This window comes from Bufo gargarizans, chromosome 8 (genome assembly GCF_014858855.1).
Source record: "Bufo gargarizans isolate SCDJY-AF-19 chromosome 8, ASM1485885v1, whole genome shotgun sequence".
Taxonomy (NCBI): domain Eukaryota; kingdom Metazoa; phylum Chordata; class Amphibia; order Anura; family Bufonidae; genus Bufo; species Bufo gargarizans.
The window spans coordinates 17996794-18018106 of record NC_058087.1 but is presented as its reverse complement, the minus strand read 5'-3'; the positions used below and the strand labels follow the sequence as shown (position 1 = coordinate 18018106).

Genomic DNA, 21313 nt, shown 5'->3' with positions numbered 1-21313 from the left:
GTTTCTACAATAGCAATACTGAGTCCCATTATATTTATATAGTACAATGAGATGTTTTTAAGGCCAAGTATCATTTAAATATATCTCAACAAAATCAGATTTAATGTTTATGAATGACATCATTTTGGTAATTAGTTGTCAATAAATTCAAGGACTTTTATTGTCACCAAATGAAATGTAGAACTTAAAATATTCAAGGCCCAATGAGAATGGAGGCCTGTTTAAAATAGGAGTGTAGGACCATTTGAAGTCTCTCAACACAGTTTTTTTTTTTTTTTCTGAGCCAAAAGGATTTTCATACATATCCATCAATTGTGGTGGTTGTAATTAGAAATGAGCAAATCGAAGCTGACGAAGTGGAATTCGATCCGAATTTCAGGAATTATTCCATTTGCACCGAATCCGAATTTCCTCACGTTTCGTGGTAGCGAATCGCATTTTTTCCTAAAATGGCTGCTGCACGTGTGAGGACATGGAGCAAGGAACTCGGGGAAGGCGGGATCACCCATAATGCCCTGCATGCAGCCAATTAGCAGCCAGCCCTGTGATGTCATAGCCCTATAAATAGCCTCAGCCATCTTGGATTCTGCCATTTTCAAGTGTACTTAGTGCAGGGACAGAGGTCTGCAGGCGCTAGGGACAGTGCTAGAAAAAACTTCATTGTGCTAAAAAAAAACGATTTACAAAAGCAGGGAAAGATTATTCAAGGTGTAGGGAAATGATAGGGAGGAATCATTTCACAGCATTTATGTTGAACAGGGTTCAGTAGGGGAGGTTACAGCCTGGGTAATAGGAACAATCCTATTACACCTTGCTGCACTGACTGCGGAACTAAATTGCCATTATACAGCTCTGTAATTAAAGCAAACCATTCTTGTTATTGGGGTGCAAGTGCTGTGTGATACAGCCATTAACAGGGTTTATTACAAGGAAATATCTCTACGTCTTATTTGCCCTTGTGCGGTGCAGTTATATGTTCTAAAGCATTTTTTGGCTTGTATTAGTGGGAAAAAAGGGCTTATTAGCCATTGTGTGGTGAAGTGTGAAAATTACAGTCCTGTTTGTCATGTATTAGTGGCAAAATAAAAATATATTTTTACAGTTTAGAAGGGCAGTTATATGCTCTAAAGCCTTTTTAGTCGTGTATTAGTGGCAAAAGTAAAATACAATTGCAGTTCAGCGGTGCAGTTATATGTTCTAAAGCCCTTTTTGTTGTGTATTAGTGGAAAAACAAAAATATATTTGCTGTACAGTGGTGCAGTTATATGTTCTAAAACCTTCTGTGACGTGTATAAGTGGGTCTATTTGCCGTTCAGCGGTGCCATTATATTCTCTAAAGCCCTTTTTAGTGGCATGTATTAGTGGGGAAAAAAAGGGCTTATTAGCTTTTGTGTGGTGAAGAGAGAAGATTACAGACTTTTTTGGGGTGTTTTAATTTACTTTTTATTTATTTATTTGATCTAACACTATGTCAGACAGAGAAGTGCCAGGCCCTGCACAGGGAAGTGGCAGAGGCCTAACCCTGCTTTCACACCTGAGCGTTTCTCAAAGCGTTTTTTGTAATAGTAAACGCGCGTTTGACGCACGTTTGTGTGATTGACTACAGTGTCCTATGGCCACAAACGCGCGTCAAAACGCCCCAAAGAAGCTCAAGAACTTGATTATGCGTCGGGCGTTTTACAGCGCGATCGTACGCGCTGTAAAACGCCCAGGTGAGAACCATTCCCATAGGGAAGCATTGGTTTTCATGTGTTGAGCGTTTTACAGCGCGTTTGAACGCGCTGTAAAACGCTCAGGTGTGAACTTAGGGTAAATGTTTCTGGCGCAGGCACAGGTCGCAGCAGAGTAAGGGGCCGTGGCAGCAGGAGTCGCAGCGAGAGGCCTGAGCTCCCAGTGTCATCTAGCGGTCGTGTCTTGACCAGCAACCCAGCGGTTCTTGAATGGTTGACTCGATCTTCAACTTCATCACAAGTGACATCAGACACCCCCAGCCAAGAGTCGATGGGTTTGTCAGATACAGCCCTTAGTTGGCATGGCCCGGAAGCAGGCCCTGTGCCCTCACTTGTCCTCAACCTGCCTCTGTCCTTTTCTGTTCAATCAGCCAGAGAAGTATTGTATGCTGTGGGCTCAGCTCCACTATACAGTGAGGACGAACTACCAGAAGACAGTCAGCAGCTACTGGCAAGCCAAGATGTGAAGGAGACTTCCTCCACTAGGCGGGCAACTAGTGATGAGGAGAGTGGCGTCGGAGCCAGTGTTGTGAGTGGTCAGAGTGGTCCTGACCCAGAGACCATTGAGAAGGACATCAGTGACGTGCAGACAGAACTTGATGATGATGATGTAGCTGATCGCACTTGGGAGCCGGGTGACGAAGGGGCTTCCTCATTGGGAGAAGAGGGTGGCAGCTTGCCCATAAGGCAGCGGCAGAGCCAGCAGGTCGCAAGCGTGACCGGGAGTCAGCAGGGTGGCAGCAGTGGGAGGTCAGTAGCCAAATGTGCCCGGGATAGACCACCCGCTTCACAGGAGCCTACTTGCCCGGGAAGTAGCGTTGCACTAGTTTGCGGAGGCAGCGGTGGTAGCAGGCAGTCAGTGCATAGTGTTGGGGGTAAAATAACCGACTTGGCGGTGTGGCAGTTTTTTGTTAAGCTGCCGGAGGAGGTGAACATGGCCATATGTGGAATCTGTGGGCAGAAGGTAAATCGTGGCCAGGGAGCCAATGTTGGCACCACCGCCCAGCATCAATATATGCAGTGTCACCATAAAGCGGCCTGGGAGAACCGTGGCTCCGATGTGGTGGTCCAGCCTGCCGCAGCAAACACTGCATCACCCAGTGGCACGCAGCCGATTTCAGGCAGTCAAGGCCCCACCACCTCCGCCGAAGGGAGCTCTCTGTCCTTCCAATCATCTACCGGTCATGTTGCTCCTGCTCCTTGTCCTCCTACTCCTCGTCACTCATTCCGTCAGCAAGCGATCACCGAAGCGATTGCCAAGAGACAAGAGTATGCATGCACTCATCCAACGGCGCAGAAGTTGAACATGCTCCTGTCCAAGCTTCTGGCGCTGCAGTCCCTCCCTTTCCAAGTGGTGGACTCAAAAGCAGGAGTGGGTACAAAACACAGACTTGCAAATATTCCATTCACGTGTCATCTCTGTTTTGGATCCACTCCTGTTTTTTGGGCATTAGCAATACTGATGGGTTACTGACCAAATGCTGACTGATTGAAGGTGGATGCTCAACAGACAGGATCAGTTTTTTGGGGGTTATTGTTCTGACGGATCAGAAGAAGGGCAAAATAATCAGTGACGTCAACACAAACTTACTGCTGACACCCTCTCCTCTCTGTCAACGGGGCTCTGTTTGTATAAGCGTTTAATAGAACAAGTTCTGTAGACATCTATGTGGAATCAGCTGCCGACTATGTAAAAGGAGTGCGCTTCTTCTTGGTGCTAACATCTTTCACACGGCCTTAGTGCTCCCGTGGCCGTATTGCGGGCCACATACGGCGGTTCCGCATCACGGATGCGGGCCCATTAATTTGAAGCACTACGAAGTGCTTCCGTGGGTTCCCGTTCCGTGCTTCCATTCCGCAAAAGAATAGAACTTGTTCTATCTTTTTGTGGAACGAACGAATCGCAGACGCCATTCAAGTAAATGGGTCCGCGATCCGCATGCGGCTGCCCCACGGTCTGTGCCCGTGCATTGCGGACTGCAATTTGCGGTCCGCAGCACGGGTCCGGCCAACACACGGTTGTGTGCAAGAGGCCTAAGGCTGAGTTCATACTTGAGTTATCTGGTCAGTTTTGGTCCCATGACTGCCCAAATAAGTGAAGTGTGCAGTGATTCTAAGAGTGTCGTCTGTCATCTGCATGTCATACTGACTCACAGTATTGTTTCACTACCACAGCAGACTCCCTTTACATGTTACTGCAAGGCACAGTGTTCTACACCGCTGTAAAGGCTCTCTGCAGCCAGGAAATAGCCGTTTTTAACGAGATTTGCCACAAATAAATTTGTATCGAACCAAATTTTTTCAAAAAATTTGGCCAACTGGCCGAATCGAATTTTTTAAAAATTCGCTCATCTCTAGTTGTAGTTATCAACATGTAAAGCAGCAGTACATTTTACACTGAACAGGACAGGATAGACTATTTGGACATCAGGATAGTGTTCCGGGGTCCATGACCACGGTGGCCTAAAGTCATTTATGTACAGCACTCGAACATGGGCCAGCAAAGAAATAATTGCCCTTTCAGTATGGTCTGGCTTGGCCAACTGCTTTTGACACCACAGATACTAGAGATTAGGTAATATTGGAATTGAAATGCTTAGCTACTAACTTAGGGAACAGTGAGATGTTTTCAATGGACACTTTTTGGGCAAATGAAGGGGATGGGTCTCTGAAGCCGATCACCCCCTAATGCATTATGTATTGAATTTTATTGGTTCTGGGGCCTTACTGTATCAATGTATGCCTCTAATCTCATGCAGAGAAATACAGAGGTTATATATACATATATATATATATATATATATATATAGACATAATATGGCAGCACACTGTAGCGCTAGGCCATCAGTATCTGAGGTCCAACACCATGTATTACCGATGATCAGCTGTTCTGCAGTAGCTCTGGTGCCAGAACCACACAGCTCCATCTATTGGGTAGTGGACAGAGCTGGTTACTGCAGCTCTGCTCCCATTGAAATAAATGTGGGCAGCACTGCACTTACAAGCTCCATCCATTGCACAATGGACGGAGCTGTGCAGTTCCACTGCCGAGTTCCAGCACTGGAGATACTCTAAAACAGCTAGAGGTGTTGGGTGTAGGACTCCTGCAAATCACATATTGATGGCTTTTCCTGTGGATAGACCATCAATATAAAAGGGGTGGACAACCCCTTTAAGCATTCCCATCCAAACTATTAAATTGTAAATGATAACACAATCGTTTTCTGTCGTTAGCTTAAGCCCTTAGTGACCATTAATATACCTTTTTATTACGATCACTAAGGGGCCTTGGGCCGCTGCCTTTTTACAGTGGCCCAGTGTAAGTGCTACACAGGTCTCGAAATGAGAGGCTCGACTGTTTAACCCCTCACATGCTGTGAGCAATGGCGCCTTCTCATATAAGTGGTTACATAGAAAGCGGACATCCTCTGTCTCCCATCAGCACCCCGCAAATGAGATCACGGGCTGCCATTGTGTGTATATGCAGGCTGGTACCGAGTATAGGCCCCAAGCCTGCCTCGAGTGTTCCCCAGCAGGCTGTTCCTCTCTGGTGCAGCCCGCTGGTCAACGTCAGTATAGCACTAATACATTAAAATACAATGCATTATAGGAACCTGTTACAAAATAAAATAAAATAAATAAAAATATTTATTAAATAAAAGAATTCTAATAAACGCTTTTTTCCATTGAAAAATCACTTGTCAATGGAAAAAATTGCAAAAATAAAATCTCCCCACATGTTTGGTATCACCACATCCATAAAAACCCACGCTACACAAAAATCATGTAAATTATCCAACACTGTAAAAAAAAGCAACAAAAAAATGCCAGAATTGCTGCTTTTTGCTTAGTCCCAATCAAAAATTGTGATAAAAAGCAATTAAAAATTGTTATGTACCCCAAAATGATACCAATGAAAACTAAACGTTGTCACACAAAAATCAAGCCCTCACACAGCTCCGCAAAAATAAAAATAAAAAGTTATGGGTCTTGGGATGCGGTGATGCAAAAAGATTTTCTTTTTTTAAAAAGGTTTTTTATTGCTCAAAAGTAGTAAAATGTAAAAAAAAAAAATATGTATTTGGTGTAGCTGTAGATGTACTACACAAAAATCACGGCACTCGGATATAGAATGCCACCTGACTCCATGATTTTACTTATCTTTAGGCCGTGAACAAGGTCCGGGATGGACCGAAAAGTTGGCCAATTCAAGTGAAAACATTTCGGATGTAAAAAAAAAATTCTAACTAATTTGCATTCAATATCCGAGTGCTGTGATTTGTGTGTTATCATCCCATCACTGAGCACTGGGGACTTAGAATTGGTGGAGTGCCGAGTCGACCATCTAATATCATGCTATAATTGTACTGACCCAGAGAATTAAGTTATTGTGCTATTTATTCCAAAAAATGTACGCTAATAAAAGTTAATCAGTAAGTTATCTGTGTACCAAAATGGCACCATTAAAAACTACAGCTTGTCCCACAACAAAACAACCTCATACAGCTACATAGATGGAAAAATAAATATGTTATAGCTTTTGGAAGGTGACAATGAAAAAAAGAAAAAAAAAAAAGCTTGGTCAGTAAGGCCCAAAACAGGCTTGTCACGTCAAGGGATTAAAATGTGATTGTGTGTGTAGGCAGAGAAACGGACTTACCAGTTTATGACCCTCAGGAGCCCACGTAATATACTGAATACTGTGAGGTAGTTCATGTGCAGTTACATACTGCCTGAGGTAAAAAAAAAAAAAAACACACGTGGTGGGTGATAAAGTAACACAGTGATGGAAACTACTGAACATAGAATATACTATCATAAACCAGATCCACAGAGGTAATGGATCCGATGAGATGTCATACAGGCAATCAGCACAATTAGCACTTTATGGCCACTTGTTTGTGTCTTTATGACGACTCATTAGAGAGGCTGAAATGCTTTACAACTCTAAATTTTATTGTAAATGATTGTAAAAATGAAGGAAATAGACAGACTTCTCATCATTAACTTGTGCACATACTATAAACATACATGATCTATTACCTGACAAGCTTGAAGAAGTTTCTTTGGTTTCTGATATTTGCTATATATATATATATATATATATATATATATATATATGTTGCACTAGTGAACTACAATTTTTTTTTAGGTAACACCTCTAAAACTGCCACTTTTGGGATAAATTTGCATAAATCCCACCCCTTTCCAGTCCAGTTTGCAGCATTGCATGCAAAACTAAGGCTTTTGCCATGTATGAAGTTATAGTCTAGGGCAGTGATGGCGAACCTTTTAGAGGCCGAGTGCCCAAACTGCAACCCAAAACCTACTTATTTATAGCAAAGTGGCAGCACGGCAATTTACCCTGAATACTACAGTCCAGTATAGTGTATCCTCTATGTACTTTATCATTTAGCTATAATAGCCTGCCTACATTCAGTGCACTGCCTGTGCTGTTCATAGTGCGCCTGCGCTGATGAATGGCAGGAAAAGTCTAAGGCATGTTGGTAGACCATAGACTTTTTCCAGAGTGCGGGTGCCCACAGAGAGGGCTCTGAGTGCCGCCTCTGGCACCCGTGCCATAGGTTTGCCATCACTGGTCTAGGGAATCTTACAACGTAAGCCTCCCCTGAAATCTTCTAGAAGTAATAGAAGCTTAAAGCAGTGGCTCCAGGTGTTGTACAGTTGCATAAACTACAGGTATGCCCGTATTTCCAACTCAAAGTTAGATTTAAGCTAGGGCTCCATGACCACTCTTGGTCACCGGCAAGCCAGAACTTCATTGTTTCTCTCTCGTAAAAGGTTGGATATTTTGCGTTGATTTCAATGTTGTTCACAACTTTCTTACTCATTGGTTACCCATAACTCTGTGGCACCACAGTGCCCTAACCTTGAACAAGTGTGGCTAAACATCCTTACTGGATAACATATGCCAGAGAAAGGTGGCCCATCAAAATGTTTTATACTAGTTCTCTAGTGGACCAAGGTCTTCACACAATCATATCCTAGCCACCGCTGAGATCATAGAGTTAAACTGCATTTACACAAGCCAATAATCGTCCTACGAATGGTCGTTCCCGACAATCTGCCCGTCTGAATGTGCCGCCAATTACCCAATGAACGAGCGAAACGCTCGTTTATGAAGTGATCCTGTCGTTCATGCAGGCACCACCGATCATAGTTTCTGGGCAGCAGATCATGTGGTCTAAACAGCGATCTTCTGCTCAGAAACCATGAATCTGTATGAGAACGAGGGATCACAATAGTGATGCATGTCCTCATACAGTGAAGGAGATTGCTGCATGTAATTTGTCCTTCCCGGCAATTGGCTGCTAAATCCACTTTTAGGAATTACAACATCTCTCTTGAAGAGCAAACAATAAAAATGATGGTAGTACTCCAGATTAGGTTGATGAATAGCACAGCTCAAGGCAAAGCCTTTGAGATTTTGAGAAGGCTCAGCACTTGAGCTTGAATGTTTTGAAGGTGAATGAGAAGAGAAAGATCTGGTTAATTTATTACTGCTGCCATAATTCTTTTTATAGTTGGATTCTGGTGGAACCTTTGATCAAGCACTAGAAAGTCTATTCACAGACACATCAATTTCCCCTATGCGGTTTGCTCTCAATTTGAGGACAATTTGCTGCTAGTGTTTATCAAATAACCTTTTGTTTTTAACGACAATGTCAAGAGATTGGAAGCAAGAGGGTTCATACTGGACACAATATAGCCAACATCTCGATTATATTGAGGTGCATCATTTAGTTGTTGACTTCTTTTACTTCTGTTTTCAAGAATGTGTAAGGATGTCCAAGTGTAGAAAATATATTTTTCCTTCAGAGGTTGTCTGGACCCTTTGACCCTGGTATAATAAAATTACTTACTTCTTCTCAACATCAATGATCCGGTAAGAGGCTTTGTATGAATGCCTCCAAACCTGGAAAACATGAAGATATTTGATAAGACAAACAATGCCCATTGTATTACAGCCTAATTAGTGCAAGGGACATATATTTCAGTGCATGACAAACAATGCCCATTGTATTACAGCCTAATTAGTGCAAGGAACATGTACAATGGAAATTGTACTTTTATGCAGCTACACTTTAATATTGAATCATACCTGCGCTTTCAAAAAAAAGTTTGTACAATGGCTGTGCTTCTTTGTGCAGTCATAACGGCAAAGGAATACATTTTTGGGCTTCCCTAATCAGTCTTTTTAAGCCTAAGGGCTCATGCACACAAACATATTTTTGGTCCGCATCCAGTCCACATATTTTGTGGGTTGGATGCGGACCCATTCACTTCAATAGGGCCGCAAACATATCCTATTCTTGTCCACATTATGGACAAGGATAAGACTATTCCGTTCCGCAAAATGTGGAATGCACATGGCCTATATCAGTGTTTTGCAGATCCACAATTTGCAGACCACAAAACAGCCAATGGCTGTGTGCATGAGCCCTAATTAGTCCCCTCTTCAGCTGCACAGCTAGATGCAATTCTCTCAGAAGCACAGGGGCATCTCCTTTCTCTGACAGCCAGCACTGTATTACTGTGAGCCTACTTCCATTACTTCCCACTATATAAGTTTTCAGCTCCAGAGCTCACAGGACAGGTAGCTCAGACTTACATAAAAACAGAATGCACCAGTCAATTTAGAAGCTTTGTAGAAGCAGTTCTTTTATCAGGATCTCAGCTAACTGACATGACCCCGCTTCCTTTCTGTCATCTTCTGTGTCTCTGTTACTAGGGATAGATCTTGCCTGACAACAGGCAGTGGACTGCACCATAGGTGGCAGTGAGACCCCTAGTGGCCATGACTTTACAGCTTTTTTTCAGGCTTGATGCAGGCATATTTTTTTAAGTAATTTTATACATTTGCTATTTACACCATTCTTTATTAAATTAATTCAAATAGTGTGAAACTACAGTGACTCTTCAAAGATCCGAAAAACACGGTTGCTATCTTTGGAAAACAGCACCACAACCACAACAGGTTTTACAGCTCAGGTCTATTGAAATACCACACACAGCCTGTGTATTCAGGGCATCTTCTGCATAGTGGTTCCTTCAAGTGCCATGGTTGTCTTCACTCCAAAAAATTCTTAGTCCAGTTTCACAGGATCATAATTTGACTGTATTTCGGGGTCTATATTATGCCTCAACCTCTGGACTAAACCAGATTGCTGAAGAACCCTTTGAGCTTAGTAGAACTGTTCAGGATCCAGCTAAGGTTGAGGCCATAATACAGCCATGTCAGACCAGTGTTACGTTGATCAATGCCCTAGGAATTTTCTATATTTCATGCTGTGTTAAAGAAATCTGATCGGTGGGCGTCTGATACCCACAAGTCAGCTGTTTGAAGAGCGTCATTGGCGTAGGAAGAGGAGGTGGCGCTGACCGGAGCACCTTGATTTCTTCAAACAGCTGATCAGTAGGGGTGCAGGGAGTCAGACCCCCACAGATCAGATATAAATAACCTATCCGGAGGATAAGCCATCAATATTGTACTCACAGAAAACCCCTTTAATGAAGAGAAAAACAAAAATCCCAAATGATATAGTTGACTATCTCATGTAAAGAAGGAGAATTCTACGATAACATTGGTGTAGAGAAATGCAAAGGGAATGATGTCACCTTCTCATAGTTGTACTGCACCAGCGCATATTTCCTATCCGGTGACAGCTCGTAGAATGATTCATTGTTTCTATCCTGGGGATACATCCAAAGAATAGTAAGAATAGTAAGACACACACATGGAAAGTTTTATTCACACGTGACAGATTACAGTCGTGACTTACTATTGTGGTGTTTGACAGGAGTATTGTTGTCTGTTCCGTCTCCACGTTATACACAACCACATTATAGTCTGGCGTCCGACGGAGATATTCAAAATCTGCAAAACAACAGAGGCTAAATCGCTTTGTATGATCGGAGCAACTGAGCTTTTACACAAGGTAGATGAAAGTGCAACGTAATCCCATGTGCTACAATGTCTGTACTCTGCCAGTGATGCGTAAAGGGAACCTGTCACCTGGAATTTGGCAATAGAGCTGAGGACATGGGCTGCTAGATGGCCGCTAGCACATCCGCAATATCCAGTCCCCATAGCTCTGTGTGCTTTTATTGTGTAAAAAAACCGATTTGATAGATATGCCAATTAACCTGAGATGAGTCCAGCGCCGCCCCGCATCTTCAGAATCTCCTCCTTGCTCCGCCACGTCACAAAGCTAAAGCTCTGTAATCTCGCGATGTGTAAGCTAGCGCATGCACAGTTCGTTCCCTGAGGCCTCCTGCACACGACAGTTTTTTTTCACGGTCCGCAAAAACGGGGTCCGTGGGTCCGTGATCCGTGACCGTTTTTTCGTCCGTGGGTCTTCCTTGATTTTTGGAGGATCCACGGACATGAAAAAAAAGTCGTTTTGGTGTCCGCCTGGCCGTGCGGAGCCAAACGGATCCGTCCTAAATTACAATGCAAGTCAATGGGGACGGATCCGTTTGATGTTGACACAATATGGTGCCATTTCAAACGGATCCGTCCCCATTGACTTTCAATGTAAAGTCATGAGTTCTTTTATACCATCGGATTGGAGTTTTCTCCAATCCGATGGTATATTTTAACTTGAAGCGTCCCCATCACCATGGGAACGCCTCTATGTTAGAATATACTGTCGGATATGAGCTACTTCGTGAACCTCAGACCACATTGGTGGCAGTGTGCGGCCTCCCATTCCCCCCCACCCCCCATCATTGGTGGCAGCGGAGTTCCGATCGGAGTCCCAGTTTAATCACTGGGGCTCCGATCGGTAACCATGGCAACCAGGACGCTACTGCAGCCCTGGTTGCCATGGTTACTTAGCAATAGTACAATTGTAGAAGATTCATACTTACCTGCTTGCTGCTGCGATGTCTGTGTCCGGCCGGGAGCTCCTCCTACTGGTAAGTGACAGGTCTGTGCGGCGCATTGCTAAAGAACTGTCACTTACCAGTAGGAGGAGCTCCCGGCCGTTCACAGACATCGCAGCAGCAAGCAGGTAAGTATGAATCTTCTACTGTTGTACTATTGCTAAGTAACCATGGCAACCAGGGCTGCAGTAGCTTCCTGGTTGCCATGGTTACCGATCGGAGCCCCAGCGATTAAACTGGGACTCCGATCGGAACTCCGCTGCCACCAATGATGGGGGGGGGGAATGGGAGGCCGCACACTGCCACCAATGTTGTTACTGCTATAGAGGGAGGGGGGCCGATGGTGGTTGGCACACTGTGCCACCAACGATTTATTACAATAGAGGGAGGGGGGGGCGATGGTGGGGGCACACTGTGCCACCAACGATTTATTACAATAGAGGGAGGGAGGGGGGGGCGATGGTGGGCGCACACTGTGCCACCAACGATATTCAAACTGGGGAGGGGGGGGGGTCTGCCCTGATCTCTTACAGGGGAATATGATAGTACAATTAACCCCTTTAGGTGCCGCACCTGAAGGGGTTAATTGTGCTATCATATCCCCCTGTAAGAGATCGGGTGCTGCCAGGCAGCAGGGGGCAGTCTTGTACAAAGTTTGCAGTGTATTCTAACTAGAAGCGTCCCCATCACCATGGGAACGCTTCTGTGTTAGAATATACTGTCGGAAATGAGTTTTCACGAAGTGAAAACTTAGATCAGAAAAAGCTTTTATGCAGACGGATCTTCGGATCCGTCTGTATGAAAGCAACCTACGGCCACGGATCACGGACACGGATGCCAATCTTGTGTGCATCCGTGTTCTTTCACGGACCCATTGACTTGAATGGGTCCGTGAACCGTTGTCCGTCAAAAAAATAGGACAGGTCATATTTTTTTGACGGACAGGATACACGGATCACGGCCTCGGCTGCAAAACGGTGCATTTTCCGATTTTTCCACGGACCCATTGAAAGTCAATGGGTCCGCGAAAAAAAACGGAAAACGGCACAACGGCCACGGATGCACACAACGGTCGTGTGCAGGAGGCCTGAGGCTGATGCCAGCACAGGGAAGGAACACTATGCCAACATTGCGCATGAGCTAGCTTGCGCATCGCAAGATTACGGCGCTCTAGCTTTGTGACGTCAGGGAGCAAGGAGGAGATTCGGAGGATGCGGGGCGGTGCTGGGCTCCTTTCCGCTGGACTCCTCTCAGGGACAGGACTCATCTCAGGTTAATAGGCATATCAAATCGTTTTTTTTACACAATAAAAGCACACAGAGCTATGGGGACTGGGTATTGCGGACGTTCTAGCGGCGATCTAGCAGCCCATGTCCTCAGCTCTATTGCCAAATTCCAGGTTCCCTTTAAGTGGTTTATTCAACCCTTAACTGACTTATTTATTTATTTACATATTTATTTAGTTATATATTTATTTATTGTGCAGAATAAACAACTAAAGCTGCCCCTACACAATAGAGGAAAGTTGGGTCAACTATCTCATGTGTGTGTGTGTGTGTGTGTGTGGGGGGGGTGCCCCCTGCACACGAACGTGTGCTTCCCATTGCGTATTGCGGACCGCATTTGCAGATCCGCAATACACGTGGTGCCGCCTCCCTGGGGATTCTGCATCTTGAATGGGTCCGCAAACCTGGAAATGCGAAATGGTGCGGAACGGAAGCACGGAACGGAACACTACGGAAGCACTACAGAGTGCTTCCGTGGGGTTTCGTCCCGTACTTCCGTTCCGCAAAAAGATAGAACATGTCCTATCTTTTTGCGGAACGGCCGGATCGCAGACCCATTCAAGTGAATGGGTCCACGATCCGCTGCGGCTGCCCAACGGACTGTGTTCGTGCATTGCGGCCTGCATTTTGCAGGCCGCGGCACGACCACGGGGGCGCACACGTTCGTGTGCAGGGGGCCTTACCCAGTGAATGGATGCAGGATTGACATGCTGGATTTTAACATGCTCAGTTCCCAAATGAGTCTGGCACCGGCTTATATTCCCTCTTCAATTAAAAACAAAAAACATCTGCATGATCATCTGAGGGTGCCTGTGTATGTGGAAGTCAGGAGTAACAGCAGTTTGGCCAACAGCTATCTACAGAGAATAGACCTCTTAAATTAGTGATTTATAATGAAAGTTGGCTTGTTCATGGAACCCGGCAGATCATGGTAGAATTGTGCACATCCAAAGTGGCTGTCACGACCCATGGTCTTGGTCGTCACTCTGGATCCGCATGCGGTTGCCTGAGGTTCGGTTCTATTGTCAACCACATGGTGAGGGCTGCTTGTAGGTTGCCTCACGTGTGGTTGCCGCTGGCAACTTGATTGGGTACTTGGCAGTATAGCAGTCTGAGCTGTTGCTAGGCAGCTTACTGTCAAGTGCATGCGGTTTCACCTGTTGTGTGTGTGTGTGTGTGTATGTATGCACTTTGTCTGTTTGTTGTGCACGAGGTAATGTTTGTATGCACTAAGACAGCTCCCTTCACTTGCGGTTGTCCGCGGCAACGTCTGGTGTTGTGTGCATGTGGTGGCAGTGTCTCGGCCTGCTGGCTGTTCTTCAGGACATGGTTGCCACGCATGCCGTTGCCGGCGGTAACAGGTGAGTGTGTTTGTGTGCTTTTCCCTTTGTGTGGCTTCACTACCCTGCCTGGTGTAGGAAGGGTTAACTCCCTTCTTTCTGTGTGAACACTGGGTGTGTCTGAGTATGGGTGTGGCTACTTTGGGCTATAAAGCCTCTGCTTAGAGCAGTAGTCAGAGGGGGTTCTTCAGCCATGCAGTGCTGGAGACATCCTCCTGGGTAATCACCATTTGCCAGTGGGGGCCACCCTTCTGGTCATACTGTCACAGCTGAGGATGGGGAAAACCCTCAGCCGTGCGGTGCCAGGTGATGGTAAGGTTGCTACTTGGCCAGAACCACAGAATTAGGGAGCAGGTCACCTCCTAGCGCTTCCCTAATCTGACCCTGACTCCTGTTTCTCCGTGTCCAGGAGGAACGGGCTGTCTACCCAGCTCCTAGTTCAGGGAACGACGGAGGGTCAGTAGGGATCCGAGGTTCCTGAGCATGGGCCCTCCTACCTTTAAGGGCGGCTCATGCAGCTAGGAGTCAGGGTCAGATTAGGGAAGCGCTAGGAGGTGACCTGCTCCCTAATTCTGTGGTTCTGGCCAAGTAGCAACCTTACCATCACCTGGCACCGCACGGCTGAGGGTTTTACCCATCCTCAGCCGTGACAGTGGCATTGGCAGAAGACATAATGTAGGTTTTATGGAACTGGAGAACCTGAGAGTTCAGTAAATCCCCCACCCATGGGTGTAGCTAAAGGGGCACATGAAGCATATAGGTATCAAAGGAACGGAGGCTAACAAGTCTCTTCTCCATAGCTGATACAAGGCAATCTGTGCCCCAGTTGAAATATAGTAACTTAATTTTTTCCTCCATGCTATGTAATGATTCACGATCGAACATCACATTATTTTAACAGCATGCAGAGATTTTAAAGAGGGCCGTGTCACCACTGCTGACATGTCTGTTTTAGTAAATAATCCTGTATTATTCCACATAAAATGTAGATTCTTGAACATTTTTTCTTAAAACGGTATGTTGTCATTCTTCTATTATTCTTACTAGAAGTTTATAAATTAATTTCCAACTGGGCATTAGGGCTCATGCACATGACTGCATGTATTTTGTGGAAAAAATACGGATTACGTCCGTGTGACATCCGCATTTCCTTTGCAGATCCAGCATTTTCTTTGCAGATCCATTGTAACAATGCCTATCCTTGTACGCAAAACAGACAAGAATAAAACATGTTATATCTTTTTTTGCGGAACAGCCACAAAGACATACGGAGCCGGGATACACACTGAGTAATCTCCATTTTTTTGCTGACCCATTGAAGTGAATGGTTCGGCATACGGGCAGGGAAAAAAAAAACGGAACAGACACAGAAAAGAAATATGTTCGTGTGCATGAGCCCTTACTAGTTGGGGTGTGCCCTATGTACTGTCTGACACCGCCCAAGCAGTGTTGCCACCTCCAACGTCTAGTTGGCAATTTAGTCACGAACATCTAGTTGGAATAACAGAGGAATAGAGATTTATATGAATGTTGAACCAGAATAGTTATATTATGGAGAATACAAGTATTCACTAAAATAGACATGTAAGGAGAGATGTCAGGTCCTCTTTAACACAATTGCTAGAAATACTGCTGTCACTTCTATTCAGGTATGATACTTCAGATGGAAAACGCATACAATAGATTATGAGTTTCCGGCAGGGGTGGGGGTGTTACTCTTTATTTAGCAACAGTATAGGAAAAAAGATCACAGTATGGAGAAAAATGCAGCTTATAAATCGCACAATGGTACGGTGAGATGTTTACCTGAAATCCACTGCAGTCCATAGGATTTATACCTTAACCGATCACCAAAATAGTCATTCAATGTGTACGTCGGCCGACTGTCTGACTCTCCCTCATCTGGAGACAGGACAGAAAATCTTTATTTTCTCAATCATTTACTGGACAAACAATTATCAATTATTTAACATATGAATAGTAATAAGTCAGTAAAAATAAATTTTCAACAGTCAGAGTAAACTATCTTTAGAGCATTACTGCAAGATTTTTAATATGGCATTGTAACATTGTTTTTCCTATTGCTGACACTAGAGGGCATTATATTGACAGAACACAATGCCATCTGGTGACAAACTATCTGTACATCAACTATAGGGGTGGAAGGCATTTCAGGTTGAGAAGAAACAGTTATTTAGGATTTTGTTAAAAAAATCTAAATAAATAAAAAATATATATATACATATTTATCGTTGCTATATGTAGGGACATTGAAAGGTTTCTCTGGGAATTATTTATAATGGCTAGTGATAAGCGGCAGGGGCAATATTCTAATCGCGATATTTTGCGAATATTTGGGCGAATATTCATCATAAATTTGTGAATTCGAGAATCCGCCATTATTTTCTTGAATGCAAAAATCGGCAATGTAATATGCGCGTAACGCGTGCGCAATACAGATGTGGGTCACTGTTGCTACATTTTTCACGCTGCTAGAAGTTTCCTGAGACTGGAGAAAATGGTTGGCACGGCAGAACATTTACAATAGCTTTATATGCAGATAGAGTGCTCCAATATATTCGCGATTGAGCAAATCGGCAATTAATGATGCGCATATTTTGGCGCAATACGTGAAACTTCACATTTTAGCAGGTCTGGCTACATATTACTGACTGGTGCACTAAGTATTGTTGTGAACTTGTGACATCACAGCACTATGTCTCTAGCATGTATGTATGGACAGCAGAACCAGCTACACTATATCAGTATCTAACCTACACTGACTATCTCCCACTAACTATCTGTATTATATAAATGAGCTAACTAACTATCTAATGTAATTGGATAAGGAATAGGATTCAGATGAAAGCGCAGAGCACAGCAATGACACTGCTTTCTCTCTCTCAGAACTGCAAAATACTGCATACAAGGGCTGCTGGGGAGGTTCTTATATAGTAAGGGGTAGGCAACTTTCCTATTGGTTGCTAGGGATGTTGCTAAGTAAGATCTGACAAAGACAATGCAGCCTTTTCATTGGCCCACAAGCAAGAAGCAGGGAGGGATCATGGGTTCAGATTATTTTTTTAATCTAGAATATTCGCGAATACGAATATATAGCACTATATTCTAAATCTTCGCAAATTCTCGAAGTGGCGATATTCGCAATTAAAATTTGCGATTCTAATATTCGCGTCCAACACTAATAATGGCTACCAGCAACCTGTCCTAGAATGTGAGCCTCACCACACACTACGCTCTGGCACTTGCATATACTACACATTAGTGAGTGTTGCTGTTAGGCTGCTCAGCCATGAGGGCATATCATAGGCAGGGTCCCATCTTTACCATCTCTTTTACAGCAGTGTAGCGAGATTATGTCCTAGAAAATTCTATCGTTTTACAAAACGTTCATATAATACGTTCTTACTACATTCATTAATTGCCTGTTCAAACAATAGCTGGTATTGTGAAGAAATAGACGATGAGGAAATAATTTATGACTGAGTGTACACGATACTGCTTGGTGTTTTCCCTGGTACTGTACCAGAGAATTCAACTAATTCTTCACAAATAGGTCAGCTCAATTTATAACCTAGGTTGCCTGGTTTATGTATATTTTACCGTATACAATGAGACTGTTCATCATCCTGAAGATTAGCAGGAGATGTAAAATACAAGAAACTATGACGTGGTTCATTTGCAAATATCCAACAATCTATAAAAAAAATATAAAAATGACAAAAATAGCAAAAATCTCTTGTTTCTGGAGTCCTGCCACAAAATAAAATGATACAAATGATGCAGTAATTTACATATATTCCCCCAAACAGCTCCAGAAAGAAACACAATTGCTCCTTTGTAAAACAAAGCCTCATACATCGCCGAATGTCCACAGGCTCCCTCGCGGCTCTTGGGGCCTCGGTTCCCTGCTTTCTGGGGTCTGAGCTGAAGGCACAGTGTGCAGAGCAGGGAGGATGCAACCCTGCCCCTTGCTTGTGCGTGCGGCACCCTGTAAATCCTATGAGCTTGTAGTGTAGCTCTGACAAGGTGGCCGGGCCGGTAGTGACTGCACATGTGCAATAATTTGTGCGCGCTCGCTCCGTGAAACGTGCCCACCAGATCAGTCGGCCGATAGGGTTGCTATGCGCTTGATAACATTACAGTGGTGGCCGTAACCCCTAGAAACGAGCATGGAATTTGGGGCACTATAAAGAGGAATAAGAGGTGACAGAGGCAAATTGGAAAATGGATCTATATTACAGAAACCATCCTAGAACTACAAGGAAGTAATTAAATGGTGATTACTGAGGTGAGACAACCCCTTTAAAAACGTTAGCTGGCTATTCAGATAAATTATCATTAAGGGGTAAAACCGGTCATGTCAGCTTCCAGCTATAAAAAGTATTTACCATTCTCCTACTCAATGTGGCAGCACTATGTATAGGCACTTTCATTGTTTCTTTGTTACTGGTGTAAAGGACAATTGGTTTAGTTGCAACCAATAAGATTCCATTTTTTAGAGCTTCGTTGGGCAACTAAGCTAGTTTTCCTTTATACCAGTTTTGCTAAATTTCCCAAGTGTTTTTTTTTATTTAGGGGAACATGCTATTGGGGTATCACCCTTTACCTCATCACATCATAATCTTTTGAAACACTCTAGCACTTATCTAGGTTCACTAGAAAGTAGGTTTTAAGAATTATAGAGAACTCTATTTTGATTATCATTCCATAATGATTCCATTGAACCTATGTTTGCATTCCACTTTCCTTCCAAAATTTTAGATTTACTACCTTATTTCTGGTTTATACTTGCCAAATCAGAGCATGCGAGATTTGCCAAAATTGGCTAACTGTTCCAAGATTAAGCTTTTGATAAGCTTGTTGAGGGGGACCTGCTTTCATTAAAACATCATTAGGCCTCCTGCACACGAACGTGTGCGCCCCGGCGTCGTGCTGCGGCCCGCAAAACACCGTCCGTGGGGCAGTCGCCCAGTCACTTAAATTGGAACACGATCCAGCCATTCTGCCAAAAGATAGGACATGTTCTATCTTTTTGCGGAACAGAAGTACGGGATGAAACCCAATGGAAGCACTCTGTAGTGCTCCCGTAGAGTTCAGTTCCGTGCTTCTGTTCCACACCATTCCGCATCTCCGGAATTGCGGACCCATTGAAGTGATTGGGTCCGCATCCGTGATGCGGAATGGCCACGGAACGGCACCCGTGTATTGCGGTCCGCAATACGGCAACGGGAAGCACACGTTCGTGTGCAGGAGGCCTTAGTTAGTTGTATTGATTTTACAGGCAATAGAGATTTCCCTGTTGCTTCATGTTCACCTAGTTACTAACTTTTACAAACTTTGGGGGTCATTTAGGAGTCAGAATCTGCAACTTCTTTCTCGTTCACACCAGGTCTAAAAATGTGGGTGTGGCATAGGCAGGGAAGGTACGCCTAGTTAAGGGGTAGAAAATGGTCTAAATTTAAGATAGCAAGGACGGTGTCTTACATTTAGAAGCGGTTCTGGATGCGTTGAAGTTATGTAGAGTCTGGCACCTCTACATAACTTTGGCGATCCGCCACCAGCTATAGGGCTCTAAAACACCAGTCTAAAATAAATGTGCCCCTATTGTTTGGACAGTTCCTGTGCAACTGCCTTGCATTTGAAACTGGGTTTGGTTATTGTCTAGCTTGGTCTGGTTCATTAGGGTGGAGTTGTTGATTGTTTAGCTCTTATGCATCCAGGCCTTATTCTATTCTACTTGCTGGGTAAAGTTTTTTTCATGATTGCATTTTGCTCTGAATTATTGTTCAGTTCAGTAAGTCTTGGGGTTTTTTTGAGGACCAAAATACACAGCACTTGGGAAAGGTGACTTCTATAGGTGAAGTTTAGTTCTGCAGTCTTGTGCACAATCAGCATTGTGGTGGGGAAGACACTCGTACATTTATTTTTCTAGATGTGCCGATGAGCAAAAAAATAACAAGTAAGCCTACTGTGGTTAATAGACGTCCTTACAGTTCATTATTTATATTTAGAAACTTTGCAGTTTCCCAAGGCCAAGGAGGTTCTCAGCATCAGCCAATAATGAAGTCTCTGACCAAACTCATAACACACTTTAATACACGTCCTTCAATGAACTAATACATGTCCTTCAATGAACTAATACATGTCCTTCAATGAACTAATACACATCCTTCAATGAACTAATACACGTCCTTCAATGAACTAATACACGTCCTTCAATGAACTAATACACGTCCTTTACAAAATGTTGTTCTCAATAATTAAGTGTTAGGATTCCTTAAAGGAGAATTTTTCATTTAGGACCCTCATCTATTAGACAGAGTGGAGGTCATAAATAATCTCTCTGCATACATAATGAGGGAAACCGTATAATGCTTCATTTCACCTGTGGTGGAGGTCCACTGGATAGGGAATAACGGTTAGATTGGTGGAGTCCAACCAATGGTAACCCCACTCATTAAGATAATAGTGGTCCTGTGTACCCTCCATATGAATTGAACAGCAGTTGAGCATTCCATAAATCTCTATGGGGTCCCAGCGGTAGGACCCTTACTGAGATACCAGTTATCCCCTATTTAAGGGAGCTTCCTTGGACAATCAAGCAGATCTGATACATAATGTATACTACATCATGTAACTTTTCTAGTCTGTTTATCCGTGGTATCTTAAGCGGTACACAACTTGTGTTATATAAGCTGTCCCTGCCTTTGGAAATAATCCAACTTTTTGAACAAGTTAGAAAGTTAGAAAATGAATAATAATACCATATGCTTCCTAGTTGTTCTTCAACTCACATGCCTGTAAAAAACAGATGAACGTCCCTCTGTTCTACAAGTCCATATATTTTTCTAAGATGCTATAAGATCTTGTACAAGTGTGACACGTGACACCTGCTAAGAGGAACTGAATGCTAACATTATATTTAGAGATGAGCGAATTATTAAAAAGTTCAATTCAGCTGATTTGCAGAATTTTGCAAAAAAATTTTGCTTCACAACGAATTACTTTGTCACGAAGCGCATTTTTT

The 21313-nt window shown here is 43.7% G+C and overlaps 1 protein-coding gene across 1 annotated transcript in view; it reads right to left on the bottom strand.

Moving 5' to 3' along the window:
- LOC122944674 (dipeptidyl peptidase 4-like) overlaps positions 1-21313 on the bottom strand; it is a 113913-nt gene that overhangs the window by 52352 nt on the left and 40248 nt on the right. The window contains 5 exon segments of the mRNA XM_044303210.1: positions 6391-6463; positions 8615-8667; positions 10371-10445; positions 10535-10629; positions 16072-16167. Of these exon segments, the coding sequence (XP_044159145.1) occupies positions 6391-6463; positions 8615-8667; positions 10371-10445; positions 10535-10629; positions 16072-16167 (392 nt within the window).